Raw genomic sequence first — 27,064 nt, 5'->3', positions numbered from 1 at the left:
GGCCGTGATTCTTGGAGAAAGGAGAGTAGACAGCAAGAAGATTGGAGGAGGGAGGAGGGAAGAATAGAGGGAATTATTACACTACACAGTAACGGGCAGAGAGATTTGAGACCTTTATAGCCTCCGACGATGCGTTTCTTCTCCCACCTTCCCCTCCCCGCCTTTGCCAATGGCTAGACCACTCACGGGCCACAACCCTCTACTTTTTTCCACCTCGCTCACTTTTTTGCCTTACCCCGAGTCTGGAGTTTGGGCCGGAGGCGGAGGAGGGGATAGTTGCTCGTAGCAACAGCATGAGGGGGAGACGGAAGAATGGAGGGGTAGGGGGAAGGAGGGGGAGGGGCCTTCAGTGGAGGGCTTGGAGGGGCATGCGCCGGAGAGGGTCCCTTTCGGTGGGGCTTGGCAGTAGAAAACAACCCGGCCCAGAGACGGCGTGCCAGCGCGGGGGGTTCGCCAGGCCGAGCCGGCTTCGGACCCATCCCCTTTGCGGCCTCTGATTGATGGAAGAATTCCTCCGCCTGGATAAGTTAGCGTGCCTCGTGCTCGGTATACACTCCGCCAGACCCCCAGGCCTCCCAATTCTGGCCTCTAGCCTTCTACTGCAGATGTTGACGATGTTCGTGGGTGTTGGGTGGGGGGAGCGAATGAGATTGGAAGAATCCGATCAGACAGGTTCTCTACGAAGTAGTTCCCTGTCATTCGGGGTTTGTGTGGCTGGAGAATTTGATGTTGCGTCCTTAGCCGTGATGAATTTCATCTAACGCACGCACGTAGGTAATTCTCCGTAAAGTATATGCAGAACGGCTCTAGACGGCATCTCACCGCCAAGGGTTCATTCACTCTGCGTTTGCGCCCATCGAGCTGACTTGGCGGCATTGGCGAATAAAGTGCCAGACAATCGGATTTCTCGCACATTGGACTGTACCCATAGTTGTTCTCTCAAAAGGTTGTCCCTTCAAAACGTCTGTTCGGTAAGGTTGTGGTGGTGAGATGTATAGTTGAAAGGGCGCCAGTTCAGTGTGTCCTTTAGCTAGACCCGCGTCCTTTCAGATACCCGAATACTCGAATACTCTCACGAACCTCGTGATATTCTTACACTTCTTCCGTTTCCATCTTGCAAATCCAGCCGTAGGATTTACTTCATACGTGGCTGGCTTCGGCAAAACGCTGATAGAATCGTTCATTCATTACTGGCTATAGCTCTCCCATCGGGATCTCCTTGACCCGGTCTTCAAGCTTGACGTAGGAGAACGCAGTTGTGTGCATTGTTCTCTGACACCGGATCAAATTCTTGATGTTGACTTTAAGATCAACAACGACCATGCGAAAGACAAGGCATGGAGTTTGCATATCCCGCCAAAGATGGTGCACGATGCAATGTGGGACTTGGCAGGGGACCCAAGGGCGGCGTACCGTATCATCTAAGGCGATTGCTGCCAAGAGAGGATCCTACATCTGCATGGCACTGTCTCGCTCTCTAGTGCTTGGGTGAGATGTTCTTGATGAATGCCCTGGCTGACGGTAGGGGTGAGACGCCTACGAGCTGATTCGAGAAGCTCGACGACCTCTCCGAGACCACCGGACCGCGCCACTTGCTCGGCCGAGACTTCAAAGTACCGACGGTTTCCACGTTGGAAGAGGTATTGTGTCTGACTACTTGCATCAACCTCAAAAGACGCCAAGTAGTCCTCTAGTATAGTGTCAGAGCCTGCGTACATCGGCACACTCCATCGATTACCCCAAGCGGGCCACGGTTTCTCCGCCTCCCGCAGATGAGCCGGATCCACGACAACGTAGAGAGCACGGAGAGTACGGGAGCCCCACAAGGTTAGCAGGCCGTTCAAAGCCTCGGAATTGTAGAATGAACTTCGGCCGTCAGACGGGCCGACTTGGTGAGGCCCAGGCCAGGCGAGAGCCAGACAGCGCAGCGGTGTTGGCACATGAAGACGAAAAACGCCGGCAGTACTGATCAGACGGCAGGGCCACTGCCATCCAGTATTGAGAATGATGAGATCCCGCATGGCGTCAACTTCCATGTGGTATGCGCCCAGGGAATCGCCACCTCGAAGTATGAGGGTGTAGGAGGATGAATCACCGCCTCGAAGAAGAAATGGGTGAGAGGGTTTGATGAATTTGAGGGCGCGTGTTGCTACACGATAGGATCGATGGCAGGCGAAAAGCATGCCAAAGAGAGTGGACATGACGCAGTCGCGATCCGAGAGATGAGGGGATCCAGAGGTGCGAAGTCTGTAGAGAAGAACTCTATCTTTGACATTGTAGCGGTCGATGGAGCCATCCTCGGTGCGGCCCATAGGATGGCGGGCCAGTTGAACATGGAAAGCGGTCGGGGCGGGCGGGGGAAGGGCAGCCTCCCAAACCTTGTCTTGCAGCTCCAGAGGTAGATTGGGGAAAAGAGCAAAGTCATTCATGGCTTATGATGATGATGATAAGGTGAGATAAGGTATTGTAGGGTCGTGTAGGTGGTGTAGCCGATGCCGATGCCAATGCCCATTGACTTTTAGATGAAGGTTGATGGATGAGATGGCGAAGACGGATGATTGTCGTCCAATGCCGGAGCGCAGTCCGGGATGCTTGGACAATGTTGGAGGGGTTCGGGAGGCGAGTTTTCGGGATGGCTGTCGATCTCGGACTGCTGAAAAGGTTTGTTGGTTGAGAAGGCGAATGAATTGCAGCTGAAGATGGGGAGGGGGGGGGAACAACCGAACAACAGACGGAGGCGGTAGGGCAAATGTTGGTGGCTCGAGGACGATTCAACGCAGACAAGAGAACGCGGGGAAAATTGCAATCGTTGATTGGCTCATTGTGGCCACGGCGTTGGGATGTGTAGCCTCGAGGTGGAGGAGGCAAGCCGCGAAGGGACAAAGTGGCGGACGTAAGATCAGGGTTGAAGGTGGTACGGGTGGGAGGATGTGGGAGCTGGGAATATGTCACTACTGCGAACACCAAAGTGGTGAGGCTTTTCGATGACATGGGCCAATCCACCACACGGCGACGGGCAAGACGGGAGCCTTCCGACTTTCCGCCTGCCCTTTGGTCTTTGCCTGACCCGAGCGCCTGATTGTCGATAGTAGGTACGTACATGGGGTTCCTACGTACTTGTATTCATCAGTACGTACACTTTCATGTAAAGTAGAGATGCAGTTGCAATTTCTTACCATCAGCAACTTGCAAAGAAATGTCACCACAAGATCATCAAGAGAGGACTTCGACTGAGAATCACTATAAAGAAAACATCCCATCACTACGATAGGCTACTCGCAAGATCTCACCACTGCTCCCCCGATGCCACCCGTCTAATCTCTGACCCCAACTCCGAACTCACTCCCGCTCACCGCGAACCATCCAACATGCCGTCCATCCATTGCAATGGCAGCCATTCTCACAGTCACACAGCCCACCGTTGAGCGAATGCGAGTTGAGATGTGACCCCTGCCAGCGATCGGGACAGCCCACCAACCCCCCAGGCCACATCCCTGACCGGTCAGAGCCTCGACCACCTTTTCCCTCGAGTTTCTTGGGGCATATGTTGCAAAGGTGGGATACGATGACGTGGGCTCAGCAAGGATGCCCTCGACGTTCCATCCTCTCCATCCATGTTTTTTCTCAACTAACTGACAGTGACTGACTGACTTGCAGTGACTGCTCATGGCACACGCCGCAAACACCGTGACACCAACAGACAGAGCGGGAATTTGAACGCTTCGCCTCGAGTCTCGACCTTCGGGTGGTTCTTCTCCATATCCACTCTCCACTGCCACTACTGCGTAAGGTAGAAGAAGCAAACAGGAACGCATGGCTACCTTGTCCAGGCCCAGCCAACTGCGATGTGTTGTCCCAACCTCACATCATTCTGAGCTTAGCTTACCCTGCCTTGCCTCGCATCGCAGACGCAGCAGAGTTGAGGCATCTCATTCTTACCCTACACTACCTTTCCTTGCATTCCCTTGCACACCTTGCACACACCATCCCCGTATGCCCTCCTCTGTAACCTCTTTAACCTTTTTGCTCTCCCACTGCCCGCTTCATGCCTGGTGGCCCGCTCGTCCAGTGGGAATCCGGTTTTGAGCTCTGCCTCGTCGAGTTCTCAAAGCCTCCATCATCGTACATGCATATCCCGACCTCCATGCGCGTGGATACCTGCGCTGACTCTGCCTTTTGCCCTCCTCCATGCTATAACAATCCCTCCCTCTTGCTATCCCCTCACACCCACAAACCAACAGGTGCATGGAACAGCCCATTTTCTCACGCTCAATTTTGATTCCCCGAGACGTCATTTGCCGCTCACAGAGAGTCATGAATTCAGCAGACTGCGAACTTCAACCAACCCATATATGACTTGGTACAAACCCTAGATAACTCTCCTACCACAACCATTGGTATTGCTACACTACCAGACCAAAAAACGGCTTAATACCGCTTCTCATCGCAGTATTCTCTCACCCAGCGTAGCCTCATCACTTTCCCACCATAGCTACTCCAACCAGAACAACATGGATCGCCGTTCTCATGCACAGTCACTGGCACCGCCAGCCCCAATATCAAACAACCCGCCGGAACCTCCACAACGCTTACGGCGCAGATTGCAAAAGAAGCTCCTGTCCATCCGACGTCCTGCACCTATCGACCCCGTGGCATCAAACAAACTCAATACCGGGGTGGCAGTAGCTGCCCAGCAAGCCGGAACCATCGGCCAACCTTCCTTGCGTTTGTCACCAGACCTGAGCGATGCAAAGTGGCACGCATATCTCGGAGACAGCAACGCTGTTCAAGATCCGACATCAAAATCGCAATCAAAACCACAGTCCAAATCACAGTCAAAATCAAAGCCCCTACCAGCGAGACCAAGAACCCCAGAAAAACCACGAAAAGTCTCATTCGACACAACACCACCAGCGCCGGCCATCATTCCAGAATTCTCACACCTCGCCGTCAGCAATTTAACGCCGAGGCCCTCTCTCGACAGCTCACTCAGCTCACCGACCTCGTCAATTAGCACGAGATCGAGCATGAGACGCCATGCAAAGACGCCCATCTACGCCATTGGCCAGCTGGAAAAGGCAAGCTATGGGAGGAGTGCCAAAACCGCCGAAAAAGTCACAAGCGTCGACCTGATTGCGAACCAGTACCGAGATCTCCTCGAGACCCAGGACGCCAGCTCAATATACACTGACGCCCACTCTGATCCCTTCCCATCACGACAATCTTTGCACAGCCAGATTTCCTCCTCCACTACCCGGTCACGCCACAGCGCCGGTGAGACACCCGCAGAGCAGCTCCGCCGAGACATATTTTCGCCGGCACCGGCGCCGTTGCGCCGTGCATCGGCGGCGTATTCCAGGTCACCGCGGTCTGATGATGGTACGCTGGTTGCATTCGATGAGGAAGCGATCTACTTCAAGCCCCTGTCATTCTCACCAGAACCGTCGTTGACACCCCCGCCCCCGCCGCGGAATCGCGCCCGATTGAATCGCAATTCGTCCTCCCAAGGAGGGTCGAATCAGAACCTGAGCCTGCAGATTGCAATGGACCTCTTGACGCGTGAGCTCTCGACGAGCATGTTGGACAACTCGCACAAGACGGGGACAGACGTCTCGTCTCTGCAGGTCTGGGTCATGATCGAAGCCTACGAGAGGCTGAGGGACCAGGTTCTAGAAGCGAGGAGGCAGACAGATGACGCGCAGAACCTGGAAACGGTGTTTGATACCTGGTTGAAGGCTCTCTATAACCTTCATGACCAGATGACGAGTGATGCGGCTTCTCGCGGGAGCAACTACGATGAAGCATAATCGGGGCTAGGAAACAAGGACGGATGACGGATGATCTACTGTTAGTTAACTTGGGTACGGAAACACCCGCAAGGTTAGGGCAACGGCGTTGGAGTTGAAATAGGTTCGGACACGGCATGTCTGAGTAAGAGTACCTTAAACCGGGTAAAAAGAACAACAGTATCAAATTCAATACCAGTTCACTTCAGTTCAAATCTGAAAATGAGAAGAACTTAAGATGTGAGGCATTTGAAATACTATTGCTTCATGGTTTCAATGAGTAAGTAGTCTACGGAGTAAAGGCGAGGTGAATGGCATGAATGACCCCACCAGTTTGACAGTTTTGCTGAGGTGCCGAATTCGATGGCATCATCAATTGCCGTTAAGGGCGTGTGGCCCGCTGTAGTCACCACTGCGTTGGTTACCAGACCCCGCCAAAGGTGAGCTACGTTCTACTACGTATTACAGATCCATACCTTAGCTTCCGCAGACGCGACTCTCACCGCGTGCACTTTCTTTGCCTCGTTCAACATCACCAGTCGTATTGTCATCCTCCTGTTCTCCACGCCGTGCACCGTGGCACAGACAGAGCCCGGTTTCCGATTCCTCAACATACAAGCAATTGGGCAAATACGTAGAATCACCAATCATGGACGACGATTTCGGTGCCGACGAAGACTTCCTGGCCGCTCTCGCATCTTCGAACCCAGCACCTTCACGCCCCGAGGCTCAAACATCTCGTCCCCGTGTGCAGCAACCGACACCGCAGAAGATACAGCAGCCGACACCGCAGCGCTTGGATAGACCACCGCCCGCAAATGCTTCTGCGAGCGGCAAGATTGTCCAACCGACTCCCCAGGCCCTTCCCCAGCGAGGATCCGGCTCGGCCATTCTCGTGTCTCCACGGCAGAGGGGCAACCCGGTGCTCGCATCTCTCAAGTCGATGCCATGGGAGTACAGCGATATTCTGGGTGACTACGGTCTTGGTTTGACGACATGTGCATTGTTTCTGAGGTAGGTTCACTACTCAACCAATTCCCTCAAGCTACCTACCTTCCTACCTTAATGGCAGGCATGCTAACCCGTATCTGCATTCAGTCTGAAGTACCACCGCCTCCATCCCGAGTATATCCATACGAGAATCAGGAATCTTCAAGGGAAATACAACCTACGTCTCGTACTGACTATGGTTGATATTCCAAACCACGAGGAGGTCTTGCGCGAGTTGTCCAAGACCTCATTGGTCAACAACGTCACCCTCATTCTTTGCTGGTCAGCCGCCGAGGCCGCGCGATACCTCGAGCTGTACAAGTCGTACGAGCACGCCAATTTCAACGCCATCCGCGGCCAACAAGCGTCAACGTATGCGGAGAAGCTCGTCGAGTTCGTCACCGTTCCCAGGAGCGTCAACAAGTCGGATGCCGTTGCCCTGGTCAGTAACTTTGGTAGCTTGAAGAACGCCATCAATGCGAATCCCGAGGAGATTGGCCTGCTAGCTGGCTGGGGCGCTGTCAAGGTCAACAAATGGGTCAAGGCTGTCGAGGAGCCTTTCCGAGCACAAAAATCTGGCAAGCGACAGCTGGATCGATCGGACCGCACCGAGGACGGGAGGCCGTCGCAAGCATCGAGGTTGGATCAAGCTGTGCCTCTCAGCAGGGTCCCGCTTCGTGAGATGTCTATGAGAGACTCATCGAGAGGCTCACCTGCAGTGGGCACGCCAACGACAACCCAGCCCAAGAGGCCTGCCGCCTTGGAGAGAGGCAATCCGGATCTCGACGAGGACGATGAAGAGGCGATGATCGCCGCCGCTATTGAGGAATCAAGGCGGACTGCTGAGGTGCAAGCACAAGCACAAGCACAGACGCCGGTGCAGGCGCAGACGCAGACGAAACAAATTGACAGCGCAAGTGCGAAAGACGATGCACTTACAGACGGGGTCGCGGCCGCACTCGCAAAGTTGCGGAAGCAGGGCTGAATACCTGTATTCTCTAGGCTATCTCGCTTTTTCGTACAGCCCCAGAAACACGACACAGCCTTGGAGACTGTGGGTTAAAGTCTAATCGACGTTTCGAAAGGACGGCACACCTTACAAGAGACGGATTCGCGTGTATGGCATTTTCCCTAGGTGTTCCGCGAGGCACCTTTCGCATAAGAAATAGGAAACTCCATGACTCGTTGGGATTCGAAGAAGAGCATAAATGCGGCTTCGAGAGGAAGAACGAATCAAACGACGAAGTAAACTTTGCGTACTTCTGAAGCGACCCTTGCTTCGTCGGTGGGCCAATCACGACGATGCCGACCGGGAAACAGGATGCATTCATCAGACGATTCGCCCGGTAGGAAAGCGAAGCCCGTCTGTAGAAGCATGCCATCCAAGTCAGATCTACCTAGAATTTCCAACGCTGCCTTTGGCGTATCAACAGAGCAGGTGGGGGACTGTATGCTGTGCTCAATAGAGGTCGTGTTCGCGGGTTCGCGCAGTGCGGGGGCGGCCTCGACACGGATTTGCAGGTACCGAACTCAAAGTCAAGAGTTGGAGATGAAGATCGTCACGCACGCATCTGTTATTTCTCCAATGTCACCCTTCTGACCAAGTCAAGTGGTTGACATGGGACGAGCTGGCGGACCTTAGTTCTGACGCCGCGCCATGTCTCCCTATCACGATTGACATTTGATCTTTGGTTTGTGTAACTCTTGGGCAACTTGCCAAAGGACTAAAACTATTGATGCGCTACTCCTTGCTCTTACATGAAAATCAAATAGGCACTGCATCGACGCCGAGCATGCAGAGCCTCCGAGATCCAATGATCAGTAGCTCCGATCATCCCCGGCTAGATTAAGCCGGGTATAGCGGCCGTCGGCACAACCAAGCAGTCTTCTGATCCGCCCGCGCCAAGGCCAAAGGCCGCAGTCGGTCAATATCTGGAGGCCATGCAAATTGACTCTCGGTTGAAGCGCATCTCCAAAGTCCCGAGGAGACACTGCCTCATACGGAAGGTCAACAAGTTTACAACTTACAATACCTTGTGGTCGGGGCATTGTACGAGGGCCCAGAACATCCCCTCATTTCTATCCCTCGGAGGCTCGGGTATTGCAACTCGCCAGCATTTGTTTCCTTGACTTCATCTGCCCGTATGCAACTGCAACTGCAACGCAACGCTGCATTTAACTTTGGGTAGCACTCACTGGGCAAGGGGCCTTTCCCAAGTTTCCCCCCAACAGCTGCTCCGCACGTGCTTGATTCACCAGGGACGTCCGTGCCTGGTGACTTTGCCATTTCGAGATGAGCAGCGACGAACCTGGGCAAGATCTTCTCTGCGCGTGTTTGATGCCAGTCATTACGGCCACCAGCGGACTCGGCCCGCGTGGACGGCTCATCACTCGCCCTACCAATGGTGTAACCCCCGTTCGAATAAGAACAGTTCGTCTGACTCCTGGGTGTTAGATGCACTCATAGTCTCATTCTACTGGGGTGGTGGTGGGACTTTGGGGAGGCGGAGGGTGGTATCGAAAGGAACAATAATCAGGAGGGCGAAGATGAGCCGGAGATGGGAAGGGAAAGACACCGGATCGCGAGGACCACTTACCATGTCGAATGGACACAACAAACCCAACGTTGCAGACGCAGAAAGCCGACAGAAGCAGGAGAGGAAGCAGGGGCAGCTGGTGTGTGGAAAAAAGATCCCGACGATGAGACATGGAGCAGGGGCGAACGCAAAGTCCGGGGGACTATGGATGAGAAACAGAGTTTATTCATCTCATGCTGTGCCTGCGTGAAAGTGTTCCCAGTCTCCAGGTCCTCCCTCCCGAAGTTTCCCAGAGTTTGCCGATTCCTGGGGGTTGCGTGATTCCAACACACCCCCGACTGACCCATTGTCATTTTACTAGCCTTTGCGCGCCCCAATAATGCAGTCGACGGTAGAGATATATATTTGACCACAGCCTCTCTCCTTCCCTCACTATCGTTCGTCGTTCGTCCGGACCCTGCTCCGTCTGTAGTCTCAGTCTCTTTCTGCTTCCCAGGACCGTCATCTAATAGCTTGGAGGCTTCTCGTCGCGAACACGATGCACCTGTCAATGCGCGGACTGGCCGTCGCCGGGCTCCTCGCCCAGGCGTCAGCCTCCCCTCAATCTCTTCTACAGGCCGCCGCGCCGCAGTATGTCAACCAGCCCGAGAGGGCGGCAGCCGTCAAGGAAGCCTTCCAGCGCTCGTGGGACGGGTACCGCAAGTTCGCCTTCCCCAATGACACGCTCAAGCCGGTGTCGAACACGGCCGAGAATGACCGGTACGTTCTTAGTCGTTTGCTCCACAAGAGATAGAGCGCAAAGAACCCCGTTTCCTGACGATGTTTTGCTGTAGGAATGGTTGGGGTGCGAGTGCTGTGGACGCCTTGAGTACTGCCATCCTTATGGAGAACAAGGACGTTGTGGGACAGATTCTAGACTTTATACCGACCATCAACTTCAACGTGACGGATAGCGAGGTCTCTCTGTTTGAGACGACTATCCGATATCTTGGCGGCATGTTGGCAGGTGAGACAGGCTTCCCAATGTAAAAAGGTGGTGTTTCTCTCGTAAAGCTAATACAACTGAATAGGACATGACTTGCTGAAAGGACCACTCAAAGATGTCGCCGGTAATCAGACCGGCGTAGACAATCTTCTCGCGCAGTCGAAGAAACTTGCAGACAATCTCAAAGTCGCATTCGATACAGCAACCGGCATCCCCGATAACACGCTCATCTACGATCCCAAGCCGCGCAAGAAGGGCTCCGACACGAACGGCATTGCGACCATTGGGACCTTGGTGCTGGAGTGGACTCGCCTGAGCGACCTAACGGGGGACAAGCAATACGCGGATCTATCACAGAAGGGCGAGAATTTCCTCCTAAAGCCCAACGAGGAGGTGTTCCCCGGCCTGTTGGGTACGGACGTCTTCATCTCGAACGGGACATTTGCGGATCGGTCCGGTGGCTGGAACGGAGGCACCGACAGTTTCTACGAATACCTCATCAAGATGTGGGTGTACGACCAGAACCGATTTTCGCTCTACAAGGAGCGCTGGATCGCAGCGGCCGATTCATCGATCAAGTTCTTGGCGTCGAGCCCGACTACTCGGCCTGATTTGACGTTCTTGGCGGCGTACAACAACGCGAACCTGAGATTCGTCAGCAGCCATCGTAAGTTTTGAACCGCTTCTTTTTGGCCATGGTCGACTGCTAACAAGCTCGTCTAGTTGCGTGCTTCGATGGTGGCAACTTTATTCTCGGTGGTCTTGTTCTCAAGGAGCAAAAATACGTCGACTTTGGCATCAAGCTGACCGAGGGCTGCCGCGAGACGTACAAACAGACGGCGACTGGAATCGGGCCAGAAATCTTCCGCTGGCAAGACGACAGGCCGCCGGTGAACAAGACGCTCAACCCGGACCCGCCCGCCAACCAGACAGAGTTCTACCAAAAGGCAGGCTTTTGGATCAGAGAGGACGGCGCGGGTTACGTTCTCCGACCCGAGGTCATTGAGAGCTACTACTACGCCTACCGCGCCACCGGCGACAGCAAGTACCAGGACTGGGCGTGGGACGCTTTCCTGGCGATCAATAAGACGTGCAGCGCGGGAAGTGGCTTCTCGTCCATCACCAACGTCCAGGATCCGAAGGGAGGGTCATTCGACGACTTCCAGGAAAGTTTCTGGTTCGCCGAGGTTCTCAAGTACAGCTACCTGATCCAGGCCACGGATGCCAAAGTCCAAGTTGAAGTAGCGGACAACAAGTTTGTTTTCAACACCGAGGCGCATCCGTTCCAGATCGCTTAGAAAGCGAAGACTTGTACGGGGAGAAGAAGGCCGAGGTTGTGGTGATACATGCATTGATGAGCGAGAGGTGGGACGGTAATATTGATAGTTGGGCATAGATACCCATTATGAATAATTGCATTTTCTTTTTTGTTTTGAAGTTCATACCGAAGTCTTCTCCGTATACATGATCTTTCTGGTTTCATTGTCTATACTGGGCTATGAGCCGCCGTCTCTCTTGGCGTATTCTTCCTCCATGGCCTCCTCGTAGAGCCGGTCGGCCTCGAGCTCGGCTTCCGTCTTGGGGCGGGTGGTGCCGGCTCCCGTGTTTGCGCCGGCGCCGGTAGCTTGGCCCGTGTGTTGCTGGCTCTGTCCGACTGTTTCTGTGGTACTAGACTGAGCTGGTTGTGTCTTTGTAGGTTCGTCTTCTGGGACGTTGGGGACGCCTAGTTTGATTGGGAGACCCATTGCGATGACGTAGTGTGGGGTGTGTGAGGTGAGGAATGGAATGTACGGAGTATGTATCTGTGGAGAGTGGGAGTTGGTTTAGGGTGAGAGAGTTGGGTGAGAGAGTTGGGTGAGGATGGGGATGAGGATGAGGATGAGTGTTTGTGAAGACAAGTGTGGCTGGGATGAGGCTGATGTATGTGATGTATTTATGGGGAAGGAAGTTTGTAAGGTAGGAGAATGGAAGATTCCATGTGGCAGTGATGGGTAGCTAGAAGAGTCCGCATAGACTTGCGTCTGCCTTTGCTCGTGTGCTTGTCAAACAGTCACCTGTGGCGAATCATGGGAGGGAGCCGGCAGAGCTGTTCAGCTGCCCTAGGGACGCAGCGAGCTCCGCTATTCGCCGTGTGTGGGTAAAGGTAGTTCGGATCCGAACTGATGGCCGGGGACTGGAAGTGTCTTGTCCTTCGAGCCGATCCGCCCCACCTGTTGTCTCTGGGACCAGCACTGGACGGAGGTCCAAAGCCACACATATACACCGCAAGCTTGATAAGGTAGGGGAAGGTGAGATGAGTGGGTGCCAGGCAGGCAGAGAGGTATGGTACGTAGGTTGTGGAATGTACTTCCGTACACGTGTTGTGTTCACCGGGCAGCCGGAATCGAGATTTGAAGTGAGACGATTGCTTTGTGTCTTTTTAATTTAGAGGTTGGCTCATGTTTGTGATCTAGATTGTCTTGAAAGTTTGGAACACTCGTGTCTCTCTCTCACTCTGTTTCTGTGTGTGTATGTGTCTTGCGCACGTCGGGAAGTGGGTGAGAGAGGAAACAATTTAGAAGGTTGAGCTACCGTTCTGGATGAGACATGGCAAACACAGGATGTGTTCCCCGAAAGGCAATTGCTCGAAACTTTGCTTGCAATGGAGAGTCGAAAAAGTCAAAGCATACTGCGTGCAACGCTTTGGCTCTCGAGTCCTTGAGTAAGAGTTCAAGGTAAGGGGCCATGGGATGTGATTTGCGGATAAGGCCCAATGCTACGGCAGTATTTTTGCAATCTGCAGTCTGTAAAGTCAAAGGGTCTCCGGTGGGATGAGTCCTGGAAAAGTCAGGGACGACATTGCGACATTACCTATGACATTTTGTGAGATAGGGTTCTACGGCAACGTCGTTCTTGGTGAAATGTGTGTATGTGCGCCTCGGCCACCAAGAGACACAAGACACTGCCTACTCTGAATCGACTCGATTGGACCACGTAGGACCTGTCTCACTCTCGATTCAATCGTACTGCGCCGCTCTGTCACGTTATGCAGTGACGTTTTTCCTTTCTTTTTCTTTTTCCCCTTCGCAGTTGTCTGGTGACTGGAGGGAAGAGTCGCCATTCTGATTCGACTCGTGCAAGTCAGTAGTCACCCCAATAGAATATGGAAGAAGGTGAACAAGGTGCATCCAGATCAGCCAGGAACCATTTTGGATACCCAACGGGCCAGTGAGAGCGCTTGGATTTCGAATTTCCCGTCTCCCGTCGGCGCCGAGCACCGAGCGGCGATTTCCCCCTCGGACTTTTCTCTCTCGACCAACTACCTTTTGCAGTAAGCGATTGACCGTGCAATCACATGGCCCCAGTCAGGATGAGCATGCTTATTCTCTCTTCACCGTCTTCTCTTTCCCCCTGTCCTCCCTCTCTATGTACACTACTGTGGTAGGCTTCTAGATGAAGATTAGCCCCCTTACCACAGTACGACTCGGCGCTGCGAAATAAACGCCGGAAGACCGGCCGTATGACCCCCGGAGGGTCGGCCGGTTGCACCGCGAACCAATCAATAGCGAATGTAGACGCAGTGAGAAACCCAAAAGAGGAAACGTAGTTATGTAAAGCAAAGGTAAAGCGGAGGTAACCATGCAGTTTGGTCCGTCACGGTGCTCCGAGTTGCGTTTAAGGATATAAGAGGTACGTACTCCGTACCTGTCCGTCCGTACTTCCGAGCTTTGGTGGGGCACTCCCGAGCCAGAGGACCAATGAAGGACACTACAATCAGTGCTTACCTCTGGGTCTGGCCAATCATCGATCGGCCGTTGCTGATTACACGTCCGAATGGTAACACCGGGTCGCAAGGTGGCCTGCGACCCCTGCAGCCTCTGGGATCGGGGGCGCTCGAACTGGGCCCTTGCTAATGGCTTTCTGGGTCGCATTGAGCAACAAGCTACACCATAGGCTGCTTTTTTGCTTGTCATGGGCGAGACTCGAGGCAAGCTTGGCCTTTTTTTTCACTTCTGGGGCTTTGTAAGTTTCGTTTTTGTTGCCCCATTACTTGACATTCTTCTAGTCAAAGTACCTTGATTCTGCTTAGCTTTGATATGTAAGGGCAAGAAGGGGGGGGGGGGACGGTACCTTGAGAAAGAAAGTCAAACGTTCCCAGGTCTCGAGGAATTTAAACTGACGGATGGTTGCCCTCTTACACCACTCTCGATCTGACACTGGAATGCCAACTGATCTCGTCCCTTCATACTACTTCATACTACATCATCCAGACCTGTGAACAACTCGATTCAACCAAAACAAAACAAACAAGCCTGTCTCACTACCCCGGACTCGAGTTCTCTCTCTCGATTCTCCTACTAAAACCCGAGCTTACACCTCGGCGATTTACAAGTCGAAAGAAGCTTCTCTTTCCCTCGGACGTGCTTCGACAACGGGTCTACAGGATCAGGGCGAGAGAAGATTGAGATACATCAGATTAACCCCTACCTGGACTTCGACACCACGCTCCCATCTCGATAACACATCAGCATCAGGGAACCGGCTTACATTCTCCCTCTTTCTTCTCTTAAAGAGAAGAGCTATACTTACCATTACATCACATCACATCACACAAAATGGGTCTCGTCACATTGAAAAACCTCCTCTTCGGCCGCACGCCGCCCCCGACGCGCGCCAAAACCGTCAACGGCCGCGCCGAGAGCACAATGTCGGATGAGACTATCGTCGACAGCGGCGACCTCGAGAGGCAACCCCTGCTGCGGTCCAGCGACCGGACCGTCTCGACAGCGACCATGGCGACGGCGACGTCAGAAACGTCCACCACATCCACGAGAGTCTCGGAGAGCGACTCGCGCAGCTTCCGCCTCGACGCTCGCATGATTTCCGACGCCACTATTGGACTGTCTGACGGCTTGACGGTGCCGTTTGCCCTCACGGCCGGTCTATCAGCGCTGGGACAGACAAAGGTTGTCATCTTTGGCGGTATGGCGGAGTTGATTGCCGGTGCTATTTCAATGGGTCTCGGTGGCTACCTTGGAGCCAAGAGCGAAGCGTAAGTTCTTCACCATAGTTTTGACGATATGCTTGGAGAGCATCACTAACACTCAAACCCAATAGTGCATCCTACAAGGAAACCCGTAGCGAATGCACCCGCCTGACCCAAGACGACCCGGCCATGGCCCGCGCCCAGGTCCTCGAGGTTCTCGAACCTTACGACCTCCCCAAACAGACCCTCGAAGATGTAACAGACCACCTCTCAACTTCGCCCCGGCTCATCGACTTCCTCATGCAATTCCACCACTGCGAGCAGGAACCGGCCTCCAACCGCGCCTTCATCTCCGCCCTCACCATCGCCGCCGGCTACCTCCTCGGCGGTCTCATCCCGCTGTTCCCCTACTTCTTCGTCCCAGCCGAGGACGTCTACCTGGCGCTCTACATCTCCGTCGCTGTCATGGCCGTCGCGCTGTTCGCTTTTGGCTACGTCAAGACGTGTATCGTCTCGGGTTGGTCCGGTTTGCGGTGCGTGAGGCAGGCTGTTGTCGGCGGGTTGGAGATGGTTGTCGTCGGTGGTGCGGCGGCGGGTGCGGCAATGGGGTTGGTGAAAGCTTTTGATCAGCTGGCGCAGTCTGATGATGTGTCTGCGTTGGCGAGCAAGATTTTCTAATACCCTCACACCGATTTTCTTTTTCAACTCATTTTCTCGACTCATGTCGTCTGTCTGGACAAGCTCCTTTTTCTTACTTCAATACCTCTACTCTTCTGTTTGTTCTCTTTGTCTAGGGTGTACACGGGATGTGTTACACGCCATCAGGGTGGTAGGGAGGCACAGGAAAACTCGGACCGGGGGTTCAGGTCAGGGCAAAGGAAAATCTCCCATGTTTGCATTGTTTAGCGTGGTACGCGGTTACACCAAGGGAACCATATTATCCCAGAGTCGCCTTCCAGGTCGAGAAGATGGTCAGGTCGCAGCGATGCGAAGGAGGGCGGCGTCGGCGTCGAAGAGTCTCACGAAACTATGGGATATGACAGCAAGGACAGCTGCAGGGGAAGCCAAATTTTACTAGATAGACCATCTATTAAAACAAGACTGAGACACGTTCTCTCTTTCACAGTTCATTCAATACGTTGATCAAGTACGGTGACTCAACCGCTGCCTCAGCCCTAGTAGAGCTTGGTCAGGAGATTCACTCTCTCGATGCCTCCTGCACTGGACAGCAGTCGACTACTGTGCCGATGTTGAAAGTAGTTGAAAGTAGTTGTTTCTGGTTCCTTGTTCATTCATGTTTGCTTATATCGTTACTTGCTAAAGGAGTTCATTGCCATACAACTGCGCCTCTACAGACTAGACCTGTCTCTTTTGGTGCCACATCTTCGACTCTTCCTCCCGTATCCTATAGCCAGCCTGCTCCCAACTTGCTTATTTGGGCACCACCCAAACCACACTGGGCGTGGTTGGCAGGGGCTCATAATGCAAAAAGGCCTTCCTCTTGGCGGCTCGCCATCTAACGGCTTTGATGACACCAATGATGAAGACACCTGAAATAACAGTGAGCCCAACGACAGCCCGAGCAATGTCTTCACGTAATCCCCAAGGAGCTCCAATGGTGCCAGGAGGTGAGTCATGGTCAGGATCTAAGTGCGTCAGTATGGAGGTCTACGAGGCATTGGGCAGAATAGAAGGCATACCTGTCTCCGGTGACAGCAGCTCATCGACAACATGAGCAACCCCACCGCTAATGAGCACATTTTGCATCGTCACCATCTTGTGGTTAACAAATATTCGCCCCTTGGAATCGCCACTGATGGAAATCTTCTTGCCGCTCATCGTCGTCACCATCCTCGGCTCTTGTGGGAAAGATGTGTGGAACAAGACGTGGTTCGGGACGACGTGGTCTTTAATGAGCGTCTCTAGTGCCTTGTCACCGAGCGATTCTAGCTTCGAGCGTCCTCTCCAGACGGCCTTGTTCCTTGGGAGGAAAACGGTTACGTCGTGGAGCTTCTCGAGTACACCATCCATGCGGGACTCGGTGACTACGTTCCAGAAACCGTCGAGTTCCCCCAGGCTGCTTGTCTCTGATAGACTACGGGGGAGTACCAGAGCCTGGTTGATTGTGTGAATGACGCCGTATGTGTGAGGAATGTCCGTGTCGACTGTGTGTACGATTTTCTGGTCGCCGGACTCCACGCGTAGATTGTGTGAGCCGTCGCAGGTCGCTGTCAACTTGACGACGGCCCCCTTGGAGATGTTCGTTAAGCCTGAGGATGGTTTGAGTGACGACTGGGCTAGCTGGGTCTCTGTATGAAGTGCGGGAGCCGATGAGAGGTAAGAGCCCTCCAAGAAATGGTACTGCAAGACTCCCCTGGCGATGTCTGGGTCCATGGAGGTGAGATTCAGGCCCCATTTTGCGAGATAGATGATCGCATCGTCGGTCATAGCCAGGAGTGTGGAGTTTTGTGCCTTCTCGAAGGTGTCCATGAGCTTCAGGTGTGTAAGGAGGCCGTGGAGCATTGAGGTCGAGCCATGCTTGGCTAGGACGTCTCCGAGAGACTGTGCCGCCGCAGAAGCCAGTAAGACGGCAGTTGTGGTGCAAGTGAATAGATGCATCGTGATTGAGGATTCAGATCAGTCCTGTTCTGGCGTTGGATGCGCGTAGGGGTTTTGCAGCCGGTTGCTATATCTACATATACTTTTCCCAGTCGTCCCCAGTCTTGGCTTGGGGTCGTCGTCAGTCTCCTACTCCACCAAGTCTCAGACTCAAACTCTTTTCGGGCATGTAGCCGGTAGAACGCCTATCTAAGGTTCAACTTATGCTAAGTCAAGCTATAAACAGCAAAGGTTACTATGCAGACAAACGGGCGTACTGGAAAGTGGCAGGTTGATCCTTGTGTACGATATCGACCGTTTTGACAAACGGATTCTCAATTCGGCAAGGCACTGGAAGCATGACCACTGCGGTATATATCAATGGCCAAGCATGTGATCCTTGAACAAGTAGTATTAGGAGTAATCTGCCCCAGAAAAGTAGGTCTTGATTGTAAAGTGATCGAAGTTGTAAGCTGCTGGGGCTCTCGCGAGTGGGAATAATCGTCTAGGCATCTAGAGTTTTGAGCCATAGCGAAGCAGCAAAGACACCCACTATAGCATCCATTGACTGTCGAATTTGTCACATACGACCATACCCATTGGAAAACTCGGGATCCCGTCCGCTCTCCCATAGATAAGCCAATGAGGGCCGGATTAGTAGTTGGGTCGGTGACGACCAGCGAATACCTGGTGTTGTATGTTTTTGACTTTTTGTGCTCACATCTGCTTCAAGGGCACCGGAGACCTGTCAATGGATGCAGATGAAACCGTTTTGGCTAGCCCTTGCACATTCATTAAAATCAGGAGGAGCTCTCTAATGAGATTTGAGGAACGCTAGATTAGCCTTGCCCACAATGACTCAAACCTATCCTCGCGATCTAAGCTTACTGGCCACACAACGCGGCTCAACATTTCCCTGGCTTCAGACCATGCAACAACGCCTGTGATCTTGGCCCAATTCTGAACGAAGCTGGCCAATTCTTCTAGGATGGAATCGAGGCGCTTGTCGCAGAATAATAGCTGGGCATGAACCACACTTAATGAACCGACAAATGCTTTCCAGAGCCACGTGTCGCGTGTCTCTCGGCTCATACTGGAGAGACTGACTAAGTCATTTCGCAAATCTTGTGTAAGAATCTGGAGTATATGGTAGTGCAGTTGCTTCTCCATTGGTAGACCCTGATTCCAGATCCCAAGAGCGGCAATCAGATACATGCCGACGCCCACACAAAATCCAGACCATGACGATATAAAGGTTTGCTTTCCACGAGATGGGAGTTGAATCTTGTCGGCCAATGATGAATGATGGGCGCTGATGACTGCGAACAGTAGGTCGGATGAGCCACCACTATCCCAAACCTTCCAGGGCGTGGTGAGAACTACGTCAGCAGATGTTTGCGCATGTCTTGTGTCTGCGAGCTTGGTAATATTACGAAGAGCTGTAATAGTCGGGTACATATCAATGTTCTTTGGCTTGCTACCTTGTGGCACAGAGCCGAAAAAGAAAGGTACCATTCGGAGAGCCCTGAGGCGAAGATCCAGATCACTAGCCTCGTGGTTAGGCCATCCATGTTTCAAGTTGGCCAACCCTCTAGGATGTGAGTGTGGCTTTTTGCCATGAGATGATGCGTAGGTAGCAAGAGTGTCGTCTGAGCGGCTCTTCAAGCAGTGGACGACGTTGTAATCTCTAGTGAGGTAAAGAATCAATGAACATGTACATTTTGTTCTGCCATTTCAGGTTCCTTACAGAATAAGATAGCGATTCATCTGCTCAACTTGAATGTCATCAATTATGTGCTGACCGGGGGTTTCCGCTCGCTGAGAATCCAGATAAGTCATGAGACCTTTAAGGTGAAATTCGGCAATAGCCAAATTTCCTAGGCAACACTAAGAATTCGAAATGTCAGTATGACGGAGTATAAGAGCGAACCAGCGTTGTAGCACCTCTATGAAGCAGAGCGTACTGATGTACTTTGCGCACCGCATGATATCTCGTTCGTGTGGCGTTGCGACAAGCCAAGAGTTGACCTGGCGTATGCTCTGGATCTTTTGAGAGACAAAAGTGGATTCAAATGAAGAGAGTTCGCCTTTATTCCATGCGTAGTGAAGACCGGATAACAATATCGTGTTTTGCAGGACATCTGCATCGGAAGTAGCTGTTGCAATACTGCAGTGCCTCTTAATATATCGTCGTCCGGATACCGCGATAGACACTTACCAATCATCCGGATTTCCGGGTAGCAGACTATGAGAGTGGCAAGCTTGGAAAACTGTTGTGCTATGATCAGATACAGCCAACACGTATTGCTGGCTTAGCATGAGAGAATAGACTAACAGTAGTGAAGAAGTTCCTTCGACCTGAGAGGCATGTTGATGGGCAAAGTGTCGAAGGGATCAAAGGCTTCCCACGGAGTTACATAAAACGGACTCGGTATTGTGAGCACTTGGATAGATGGCACCTCTGATGATACGGCAATCTCCTTGTGGCTATGAGAGTGGTGTGTGATGGGCCGTGTATCCTCAACGGCCCACGGTGCTTGTTGACCAGGGCAAGGGCCGGCTCTACGTTCGCGGAGCGGAATCTTCGGCACATACGAACATAACTGCTCTTTGAGTGTACAATTGAAGCTGTCGGATAAGATCATTAATCGTGCGTTCCTGAAGTGTTATGACTTGTGGTGAAGCCTCGTGGGGTAAGTTCTTATATGTGATTGGATCCTCCTAGACAGCACTTGTCGAGATAGTCTTTATATCCACTATCTGACCGCGTAAATGGACACATTAGGAAGGCAGCTTACCAAGATGGGCGCCTCTCATCGCATCGAATGTGCTTTTGGCGGCATGATACGCACCCTGTCCGGCTTCGTGTATTGGTGCGTCTCGCCTTGGGCTTATCCGGCCCAGGAGACATTGTTGGCATGCGAGCAGCCGAGATCAATGCTCGGGTGAAAGTTTTCTTCTCTGGCCTTCCGATCTGGCCAAAACAAAAGAAAGCAGAAGAGTGAGTGACGAAATTCGATTTCATGTGAGATTTAAGCAACGGCAAGTATATGCCGCTATTCCCGTTTGGGCCGAATAACCTGTCAGCCGGCGAATTATCTTTGGCCTCCTTTTCCCTACGATTGTACGGGGTTCGGCCAACTCCTGCACATCCCTTGGAGAACCACAGAATACCCATAGCCAGAAGATGTTTGTTACGCTCGAGTATGGCAACTATCGGTTATGCAAGGAGCAGAAAGTGGCTTCACGAAACTTCTGGAAGTCTGCCTGCTGATCCTACTAACAGGCCGCTGATAGCACGGCCAGGCAACAGATTGAGCAATTTGACTTGAGGATTTGGTATAAAGATCGCTTCAATTCCTTACAAGAGGAAAGAAACAAACCATCTTTCCCTTCTTCATCACTCTCAGTCAACACAACTCTACCAAATACCAGACAATGGCCTCCCTGCCTTTCAGTGCCCATCCCTACGAGGTCCCTCCTTCAGCAAATCTCACGGCCACCAGCATCTCAGTCCCTGATGCTGAGATTGACAGTTTGAAGACGCTTCTCAAACTCACCCCCATTCCCAAACCCAATAGGTTCAACTCGAGGGATGATGGGTCTTTCGGCCTTCATCGAGATGTCCTCTCAGAGTTGGTCAAATACTGGGAGAACGAATACGACTGGAGAAAATGGGAGTCTACTCTCAACACTTTTCCCCAATTCAATATGGATGTTACCGATGACGACTCCAAAACATACAAGATCAACTTCTTCGCTCTTTTCTCCAAGAACCCATCCGCAATCCCCATTCTATTCCTACACAGCTGGCCAGGCTCTGTTGTAGAGTATCTCCCGATCCTTCGCAAACTTCAATCTCAATACGACCCCGAGTCGCTTCCCTATCACGTCATTGTGCCTCATCATGTCGGATTTCCGTTCTCTGACGCACCGCCCCTCGATAGGGACTTTTCGCATCTCGATAATGCTCGCCTCATGTCAAAGATGATGCATGGGTTGGGCTTTGATAAGTCTGGCTACATTGCCTCAGGCGGTGACCTCGGCGGTTGGTCAGCGCCCGTCATTGCGAATCTCGATCCAGCGTGCAAACTCGTCCACATGAGCATGCTGAATGTTTCACCACCTGCTGGTGAAGATGTCGAGGCCGGTATTGAGGCAGGACGGTACACTCCAGACGAGGTAGCAGCCTTTGCCAGAATGACCGAATTTGCAAAGACAGGCACCGCATTCATCCAACTCGACGGAACGAAGCCAGCCAGTGCAGGGCACATTATCGGAAGCAACCCAGTGGCACTACTCGCCTGGATCGGGGACAAGATGATCAAGTGGTCTGACAAGACACCAGATAGAGATCTTATCATCACGAACCTGGCCCTCTATTGGTTCACGGGGTGCTTCCCAACGTCGGTCTATATCCATCGTATGGTCTTCGAGAACGTTGAGCTTATGATGAATGGTTGGAAGACTCTCAAAGTCCCACTAGGATATTCAGCATTCAAGTATGAGCTTGTCACTGCACCTGAGAGGTGGATCAAGCAAACAGACCAGGTGAGCTGGTATCGAATGCATGAGAGAGGAGGTCATTTTGCTGCGCTTGAAGAGCCAGAGACTTTATGGAAAGATGTGGAGGATTTTATCGGGAAGTTTTGGCCAACGACCTTGTGAGGCCTGCTGTGTAACCAGGCTTCGAAGGTTTGCATGTGATCTTGTTGCGTGGAAGGAAACATCGTTGTTGATGAGAATGCTTTATAGTTGTAGAGTTACACAAGAGATTGAAATGATATAGGGCGATGTGCTCAACATCTCATGTTCCTGTCTAATAAGAAGTTTACACAATCATCGAAAGTATTCCGATATTGATTGAACTGGGCACACTTGCTGCCCTAGAGGCAACAAAATACCAGACAGCTCTCTGTTGCAACGGTGTCGCCGACGATGGACTACGCTTCTGTGCTGTGGTCCGATACAAGTCTTCGCCAGTGCTTTCATGTCGCTGTGTCACACAATATCCACTGAACGCACGCTGCCATCCGCATACATACTTCTCTGCAAATCGTTCGGTGGGGTGGTTGACTGGATGAAGAAGCATCCGATCCGTTCAAACTTACCACGTTGCTGCTTGCTTTCCCTCAGGACCAGTGAAATGAGCTTGAAATTGTCACTCGCTCCATCTTGGATGAAGCTCATCCTGAGGCAGAGGACATCTGCGCCTGAAAGAACTTGGTCTGGACCAGGGCTATCCAAGACGTAATCAGCATGGATATGGAACCGCCCGGTCGATACAACGACATAGTGAACCACGGTCTCCTTCCCGTGACGAATCACGGTGTCTCGTTCAAGTACACCCTCCATTGTGAGGCCGGATATTCTCAAGAGCCCGTAGGCTATGCCGCCATAATTGTCCACGCCTGATGGAGTTACCTTGCAGTCCAGAACGGTGCTGTAGTGCTCAAAAAGGCCTCTGGATTCTTCTTCGTAGTCAAGGTCGGGGTCCCAGACAAACACTGCGTCCCACACATCGACGCTCGAGTCAACACTAGCCCAAGACCATGTCGGTGCGGTCCTGGGACTTGGTCTCGGGGTTTTGAGGGTAGTCCGTATGATCCAAAGAAGATCATCGTTTATGGAATCTTCCCATATCCCTGCCAGGTAGGACGACTTTCGCCTGACCGCCATATGCTTTGCGAGACCTCCAATGGCCGGTAGACGGTCCGAGGTCATTGTGAGATGAAGCGCAGTGTATGAGGTGATCAGAGTGCGCCATAACCTCGCCATAAAATAGCCAGCTACATCCACCCAGTCGTACCCATCAACCTCGCTATCAAGTGCGGAAGCGTGCAAGAGTTTGGTAATGGATATGGGGGAAGAGTCGGATGACCCATGAAATTTGATCCGGCCGCATTCACAGAAGAGGTCGGAACGACACTCGAAGAATATCTCTTGGGGGCCGAAATGCAGAACGCGTGTCGACAGCATGCGTTCCTGGTAGACCCAAGCTCTAGTGAGTAAAGGATGAAAGGAGGATGTTGGATCTCCTCGGTCTGTTGGATTGACGATATTGATGACCTCGAGATGATGGTCAATTCTACGGCGAAAGAGCAGTCGATAGGGGTCACCCGTGACTGTGGGCAAGACAGAGTCAGAGACCTCGAAGTCGGGTGTGTTGACAAATAGTCCTCCATCACCATTGCGTGATTGCGTAGCAGCAATGGTCAAGTAAGCGTTACTGTAGACCTCGGCCATCTTCACAGACTCTGTTTCCCAGTCGAGCTTGGAATCTTGGATGATACACAGTGAGTCAATCCAGATGTATTTGATTCGAAGTCTTCTAGTGACTAGGACGGCGTCTTGAAAGGTTTTCGAAAGACTCGTCATTGGAATCCCTGTCTTGCGTTGGGAAAGAGTTGCATTTGTGCTGGTTATGATTTGTTTTTGGCCCCAGCAATGACTGAGAGTGATGTAGTCTTCGTGCTGGCCGCTGGAATCAATGAGTCGAATCATGTCTTTGGCGTACTCAACGTCTAGTACCCGGCTTGGAAGTGTCGGCTTTTCAGGAGACTCGCAATATGCATGAGAATCGCCGAGGCAAATGTCAATCCATGATCTGACTTTTTCAAGAGCAATACCCGAATCAGTACCTTCCGATGTCCTGTATGTGGTCGGTATCGATTCCCATGTATCACGAATAGGATCTGTGGCATTCCTTTCAACATGTATGATTCCACATATCACCAATGGATTGTGTTGTGCTTACCGCCCTCAAGCGCAAAAATTTCGACTTCAAATCGACTCCCATCTGTCATGTTAAATCGAATTTGTTTGTCAACGTCGACCGGAAAATCGTACTTGAGGTCAGACGACAACTTGTAAATGAATCGTATGTCGCAATGGTTGATGTTGGCTTCATGAACATTATGCTGCGCTAAGCAGCCTCGGCACCCCATTAAGAGGACACTACAAGTGTGACAAGAGGCTGCAGAGCTTTGGAACTTGTCCCATGGCACACCTGATATATCATGGTTCCGCCTGGTCCTCAAGGCTGGATCTTGAATGTCTCCATGGCCGTGGAGGTCATTGCAGATCTGGCAAGCCATGATGAGGATCAGCGCTGAGCGTGCGTTATTGTTTGGCTGGATGTTTGAAGCATCTGACGAAGCGATAATTAAGGGAGTTTTAGTATCATGTGACCGGTAACCCATTGGCGTCGTAGATGTTATTGGCACTTTGTGTTCAGGTGCAGGCTGACTGCATATTGCGTAGTCATCCGCCTTATTGCGATGCGCAGACTGGTTGGCCCACCAATTGCGAGTCTCTTCGAAGTCAAACGGGCTGAGCTAGAATTTAACGTGGTCTTCAGTGACGCATTTGATTATGGCTTGACGCTTATATCTCGCGCTGCATGCCTTTATCTACATAGTATCTAGGAACCGTTACCCAAAAGAACGCCCGCTTTAGATGCGAAAGAACAGATAATGAATACAGTAATAATACACTGCAAACGGTCGTTCACCTAAAAGTCCCTGCTCTCTCCAATCTCACACACATCAAACACGCCAGTCGGGGGCAAGCCCTTCTTCTTCATGGCTTCCTGAAGAAGCTTAGGCGGCTCCAGCACCTCTTCCATGGTCAGAGCCCATGTTCCCCAATGAATGCCCATGGCGCGCTGACACCTGGTATCTTGGAAGATCTCGACGGAATCGAACGGGTTGGCGTGCATTCCCGAGAAGGCAACACGGGGGTAGTATGCGCCGATGGGGATCAGGCCGAGGTCAAAGGGCCCTCGGAACTCGCCAATCTGCTTGAACTGCGGGCACATGGGCAGGTGGGCGTACTTTGGGCCGTAGTCGTCGACGTCGAGCGGGGTCCACGGCACGGCGCGGTATCCCGTGTCGCCGCCGAACCAGACCGACTTGCCGGCCGACTTGACGCCCCACGAAGCCCAAAGCGTCGTGTCCTTGTCAAAGGGCGTGCGGGCGGAGGTGTGCTGGCAGGGGAGGCAGGAGACCTGGGCGGTGATGGATTCGGGCGCCTCGTCAACGCCCTTGTCGATGTTGAGGGTGATTTCGGCGTCCTCCCACCAGTCGAGTTCCGTGACGTTCTTGAGGCCGGCGTTCTTGAACCAGGATTCTAGACCGAGGCCGACAAAGAAGTGGGCCTTTGGGTTGTGCTTTTGGATGGTGAGGACGGACTCGTGGGAGAGGTGGTCGTAGTGGCTGTGGCTGATGAAGACGGCGTCGACAAAGGGTATGTCGGCGAGGTCGCAGGGTTTGGGGGTGAAGCGTTTGGGACCCATAAATGAGAAGGGGGAGCAGCGATCTTCAAAGACAGGGTCAAAGAGGACGCGCAGGCCGGAAGGGAATTCTACGTAGTAGCAGGCGTGGCCCAGCCATGTTGCGCGGAGCTTGTCTGAGGCTGTGCGGTTGGGCAGGAACTCTGGCTTTTTGACGGTCACTGTTGGCGGCGTGGTGTCTGGCCACTTGAGCTCACCCGTCACTTGCGGCCTGTGATGGTTGTTAGATGCGATTGAGCGGGAGTGGAAGCGGAAGTGAGGCCGGCGTGACCGGGCTGTGAGAATGAGATTGAGATTGAAACGTACCAGAGGACATGGCGGACCATCTTGGAAAAGCCGATGCCATCACCAAAGGAAGGGTGGACGTTCTTGAAGCCGACTCTGTTGCCGTTTTTCGTGACGTGATGAGGCTTAGATGAGGCATCCTCGGGCGAGGGACCAAGGTCTGGGATCTTGGTGACGGTGGTTGAATATGAGGCCATTGAAAGGGCGAGCACGGAGGCCGGCGTTGCTGAAGCCTTTTTAGTACCGGGACGTATGGGCGGTTGTTGGAAGAAAGTGCGGAAGAACTGTCTGAACTTGGACATGGTTCATCAAAGGCCCTCTTGCCCGAGGGGTGTGAGGGGATTCCGAGATATATAGATAGAGTTGGACTTTGTTAGATATGCAGGATGTGACACGAAGAAGAGGAGAGGGAGGGAGGGGAGTGGAAGAGCCAAGCTCAAAGTGGTTGCAATCCGCGCTCGCCGGCCGGGGAATTGGACTAGACGGAACGGGATCCACTCGGCGTTAGCGAGAGCAATGAGCCCGGTCCGAGAGAGAAAAGATGAGGTAGGCAGTCAACGATACGTGTGCATCACTCATGCGTTGAGGCTTGGTTTAAATCTGCACGTCAGATGTGCGATTGCG

The 27,064-nt window shown here is 52.5% G+C and overlaps 11 protein-coding genes across 11 annotated transcripts; 5 read left to right on the top strand and 6 right to left on the bottom strand.

The window, feature by feature from the left end:
* Nucleotides 1–1,421: 1,421 nt before the first annotated feature.
* On the bottom strand, nt 1,422–2,429 carry CABS01_01304 (uncharacterized protein; the record flags this gene model as incomplete). The annotated part of the gene is made up of 1 exon (XM_060534684.1): nt 1,422–2,429. One exon carries the CDS (start codon nt 2,427–2,429, stop codon nt 1,422–1,424), a length of 1,008 nt encoding a protein of 335 aa, XP_060401762.1.
* A 2,082-nt stretch (nt 2,430–4,511) lies between these two features.
* CABS01_01303 (uncharacterized protein) lies at nt 4,512–5,807 on the top strand (the record flags this gene model as incomplete). Its single annotated transcript, XM_060534683.1, has 1 exon — nt 4,512–5,807. One exon carries the CDS (start codon nt 4,512–4,514, stop codon nt 5,805–5,807), a length of 1,296 nt encoding a protein of 431 aa, XP_060401761.1.
* Nucleotides 5,808–6,435: 628 nt separating this feature from the next.
* Nucleotides 6,436–7,761, top strand: CABS01_01302 (DNA repair protein rad10; the record flags this gene model as incomplete). Its single annotated transcript, XM_060534682.1, has 2 exons — nt 6,436–6,800; nt 6,885–7,761. 2 exons carry the CDS (start codon nt 6,436–6,438, stop codon nt 7,759–7,761), a joined length of 1,242 nt encoding a protein of 413 aa, XP_060401760.1.
* Nucleotides 7,762–9,863: 2,102 nt separating this feature from the next.
* Nucleotides 9,864–11,596, top strand: CABS01_01301 (glycosyl hydrolase family 47; the record flags this gene model as incomplete). Its single annotated transcript, XM_060534681.1, has 4 exons — nt 9,864–10,072; nt 10,147–10,319; nt 10,384–10,965; nt 11,022–11,596. 4 exons carry the CDS (start codon nt 9,864–9,866, stop codon nt 11,594–11,596), a joined length of 1,539 nt encoding a protein of 512 aa, XP_060401759.1.
* A 198-nt stretch (nt 11,597–11,794) lies between these two features.
* On the bottom strand, nt 11,795–12,043 carry CABS01_01300 (uncharacterized protein; the record flags this gene model as incomplete). The annotated part of the gene is made up of 1 exon (XM_060534680.1): nt 11,795–12,043. The coding sequence occupies one exon, from the start codon at nt 12,041–12,043 to the stop codon at nt 11,795–11,797; it is 249 nt and encodes an 82-aa protein (XP_060401758.1).
* Nucleotides 12,044–14,893: 2,850 nt separating this feature from the next.
* CABS01_01299 (integral membrane protein DUF125) lies at nt 14,894–15,942 on the top strand (the record flags this gene model as incomplete). Its single annotated transcript, XM_060534679.1, has 2 exons — nt 14,894–15,330; nt 15,396–15,942. The coding sequence occupies 2 exons, from the start codon at nt 14,894–14,896 to the stop codon at nt 15,940–15,942; spliced, it is 984 nt and encodes a 327-aa protein (XP_060401757.1).
* Nucleotides 15,943–16,695: 753 nt separating this feature from the next.
* On the bottom strand, nt 16,696–17,883 carry CABS01_01298 (fasciclin domain-containing protein; the record flags this gene model as incomplete). Its single annotated transcript, XM_060534678.1, has 2 exons — nt 16,696–16,910; nt 16,965–17,883. The coding sequence occupies 2 exons, from the start codon at nt 17,881–17,883 to the stop codon at nt 16,696–16,698; spliced, it is 1,134 nt and encodes a 377-aa protein (XP_060401756.1).
* A 1,856-nt stretch (nt 17,884–19,739) lies between these two features.
* CABS01_01297 (uncharacterized protein) lies at nt 19,740–20,887 on the bottom strand (the record flags this gene model as incomplete). The annotated part of the gene is made up of 5 exons (XM_060534677.1): nt 19,740–19,749; nt 19,844–20,003; nt 20,081–20,107; nt 20,198–20,490; nt 20,661–20,887. 5 exons carry the CDS (start codon nt 20,885–20,887, stop codon nt 19,740–19,742), a joined length of 717 nt encoding a protein of 238 aa, XP_060401755.1.
* A 413-nt stretch (nt 20,888–21,300) lies between these two features.
* CABS01_01296 (uncharacterized protein) lies at nt 21,301–22,530 on the top strand (the record flags this gene model as incomplete). The annotated part of the gene is made up of 1 exon (XM_060534676.1): nt 21,301–22,530. One exon carries the CDS (start codon nt 21,301–21,303, stop codon nt 22,528–22,530), a length of 1,230 nt encoding a protein of 409 aa, XP_060401754.1.
* Nucleotides 22,531–22,863: 333 nt separating this feature from the next.
* On the bottom strand, nt 22,864–24,959 carry CABS01_01295 (uncharacterized protein; the record flags this gene model as incomplete). Its single annotated transcript, XM_060534675.1, has 2 exons — nt 22,864–24,557; nt 24,620–24,959. The coding sequence occupies 2 exons, from the start codon at nt 24,957–24,959 to the stop codon at nt 22,864–22,866; spliced, it is 2,034 nt and encodes a 677-aa protein (XP_060401753.1).
* Nucleotides 24,960–25,375: 416 nt separating this feature from the next.
* Nucleotides 25,376–26,742, bottom strand: CABS01_01294 (NAPE-hydrolyzing phospholipase D; the record flags this gene model as incomplete). Its single annotated transcript, XM_060534674.1, has 2 exons — nt 25,376–26,366; nt 26,462–26,742. The coding sequence occupies 2 exons, from the start codon at nt 26,740–26,742 to the stop codon at nt 25,376–25,378; spliced, it is 1,272 nt and encodes a 423-aa protein (XP_060401752.1).
* Between the last annotated feature and the right edge of the window lie 322 nt (nt 26,743–27,064).

This window comes from Colletotrichum abscissum, assembly GCF_030869225.1.
Source record: "Colletotrichum abscissum strain IMI 504890 chromosome Unknown Scaffold_2.1, whole genome shotgun sequence".
In the NCBI taxonomy this organism is placed as follows: Eukaryota; Fungi; Ascomycota; class Sordariomycetes; order Glomerellales; family Glomerellaceae; genus Colletotrichum; species Colletotrichum abscissum.
The sequence above is the reverse complement of the archived record's forward strand: the minus strand, read 5'-3'. Positions and strand labels throughout refer to the sequence as shown.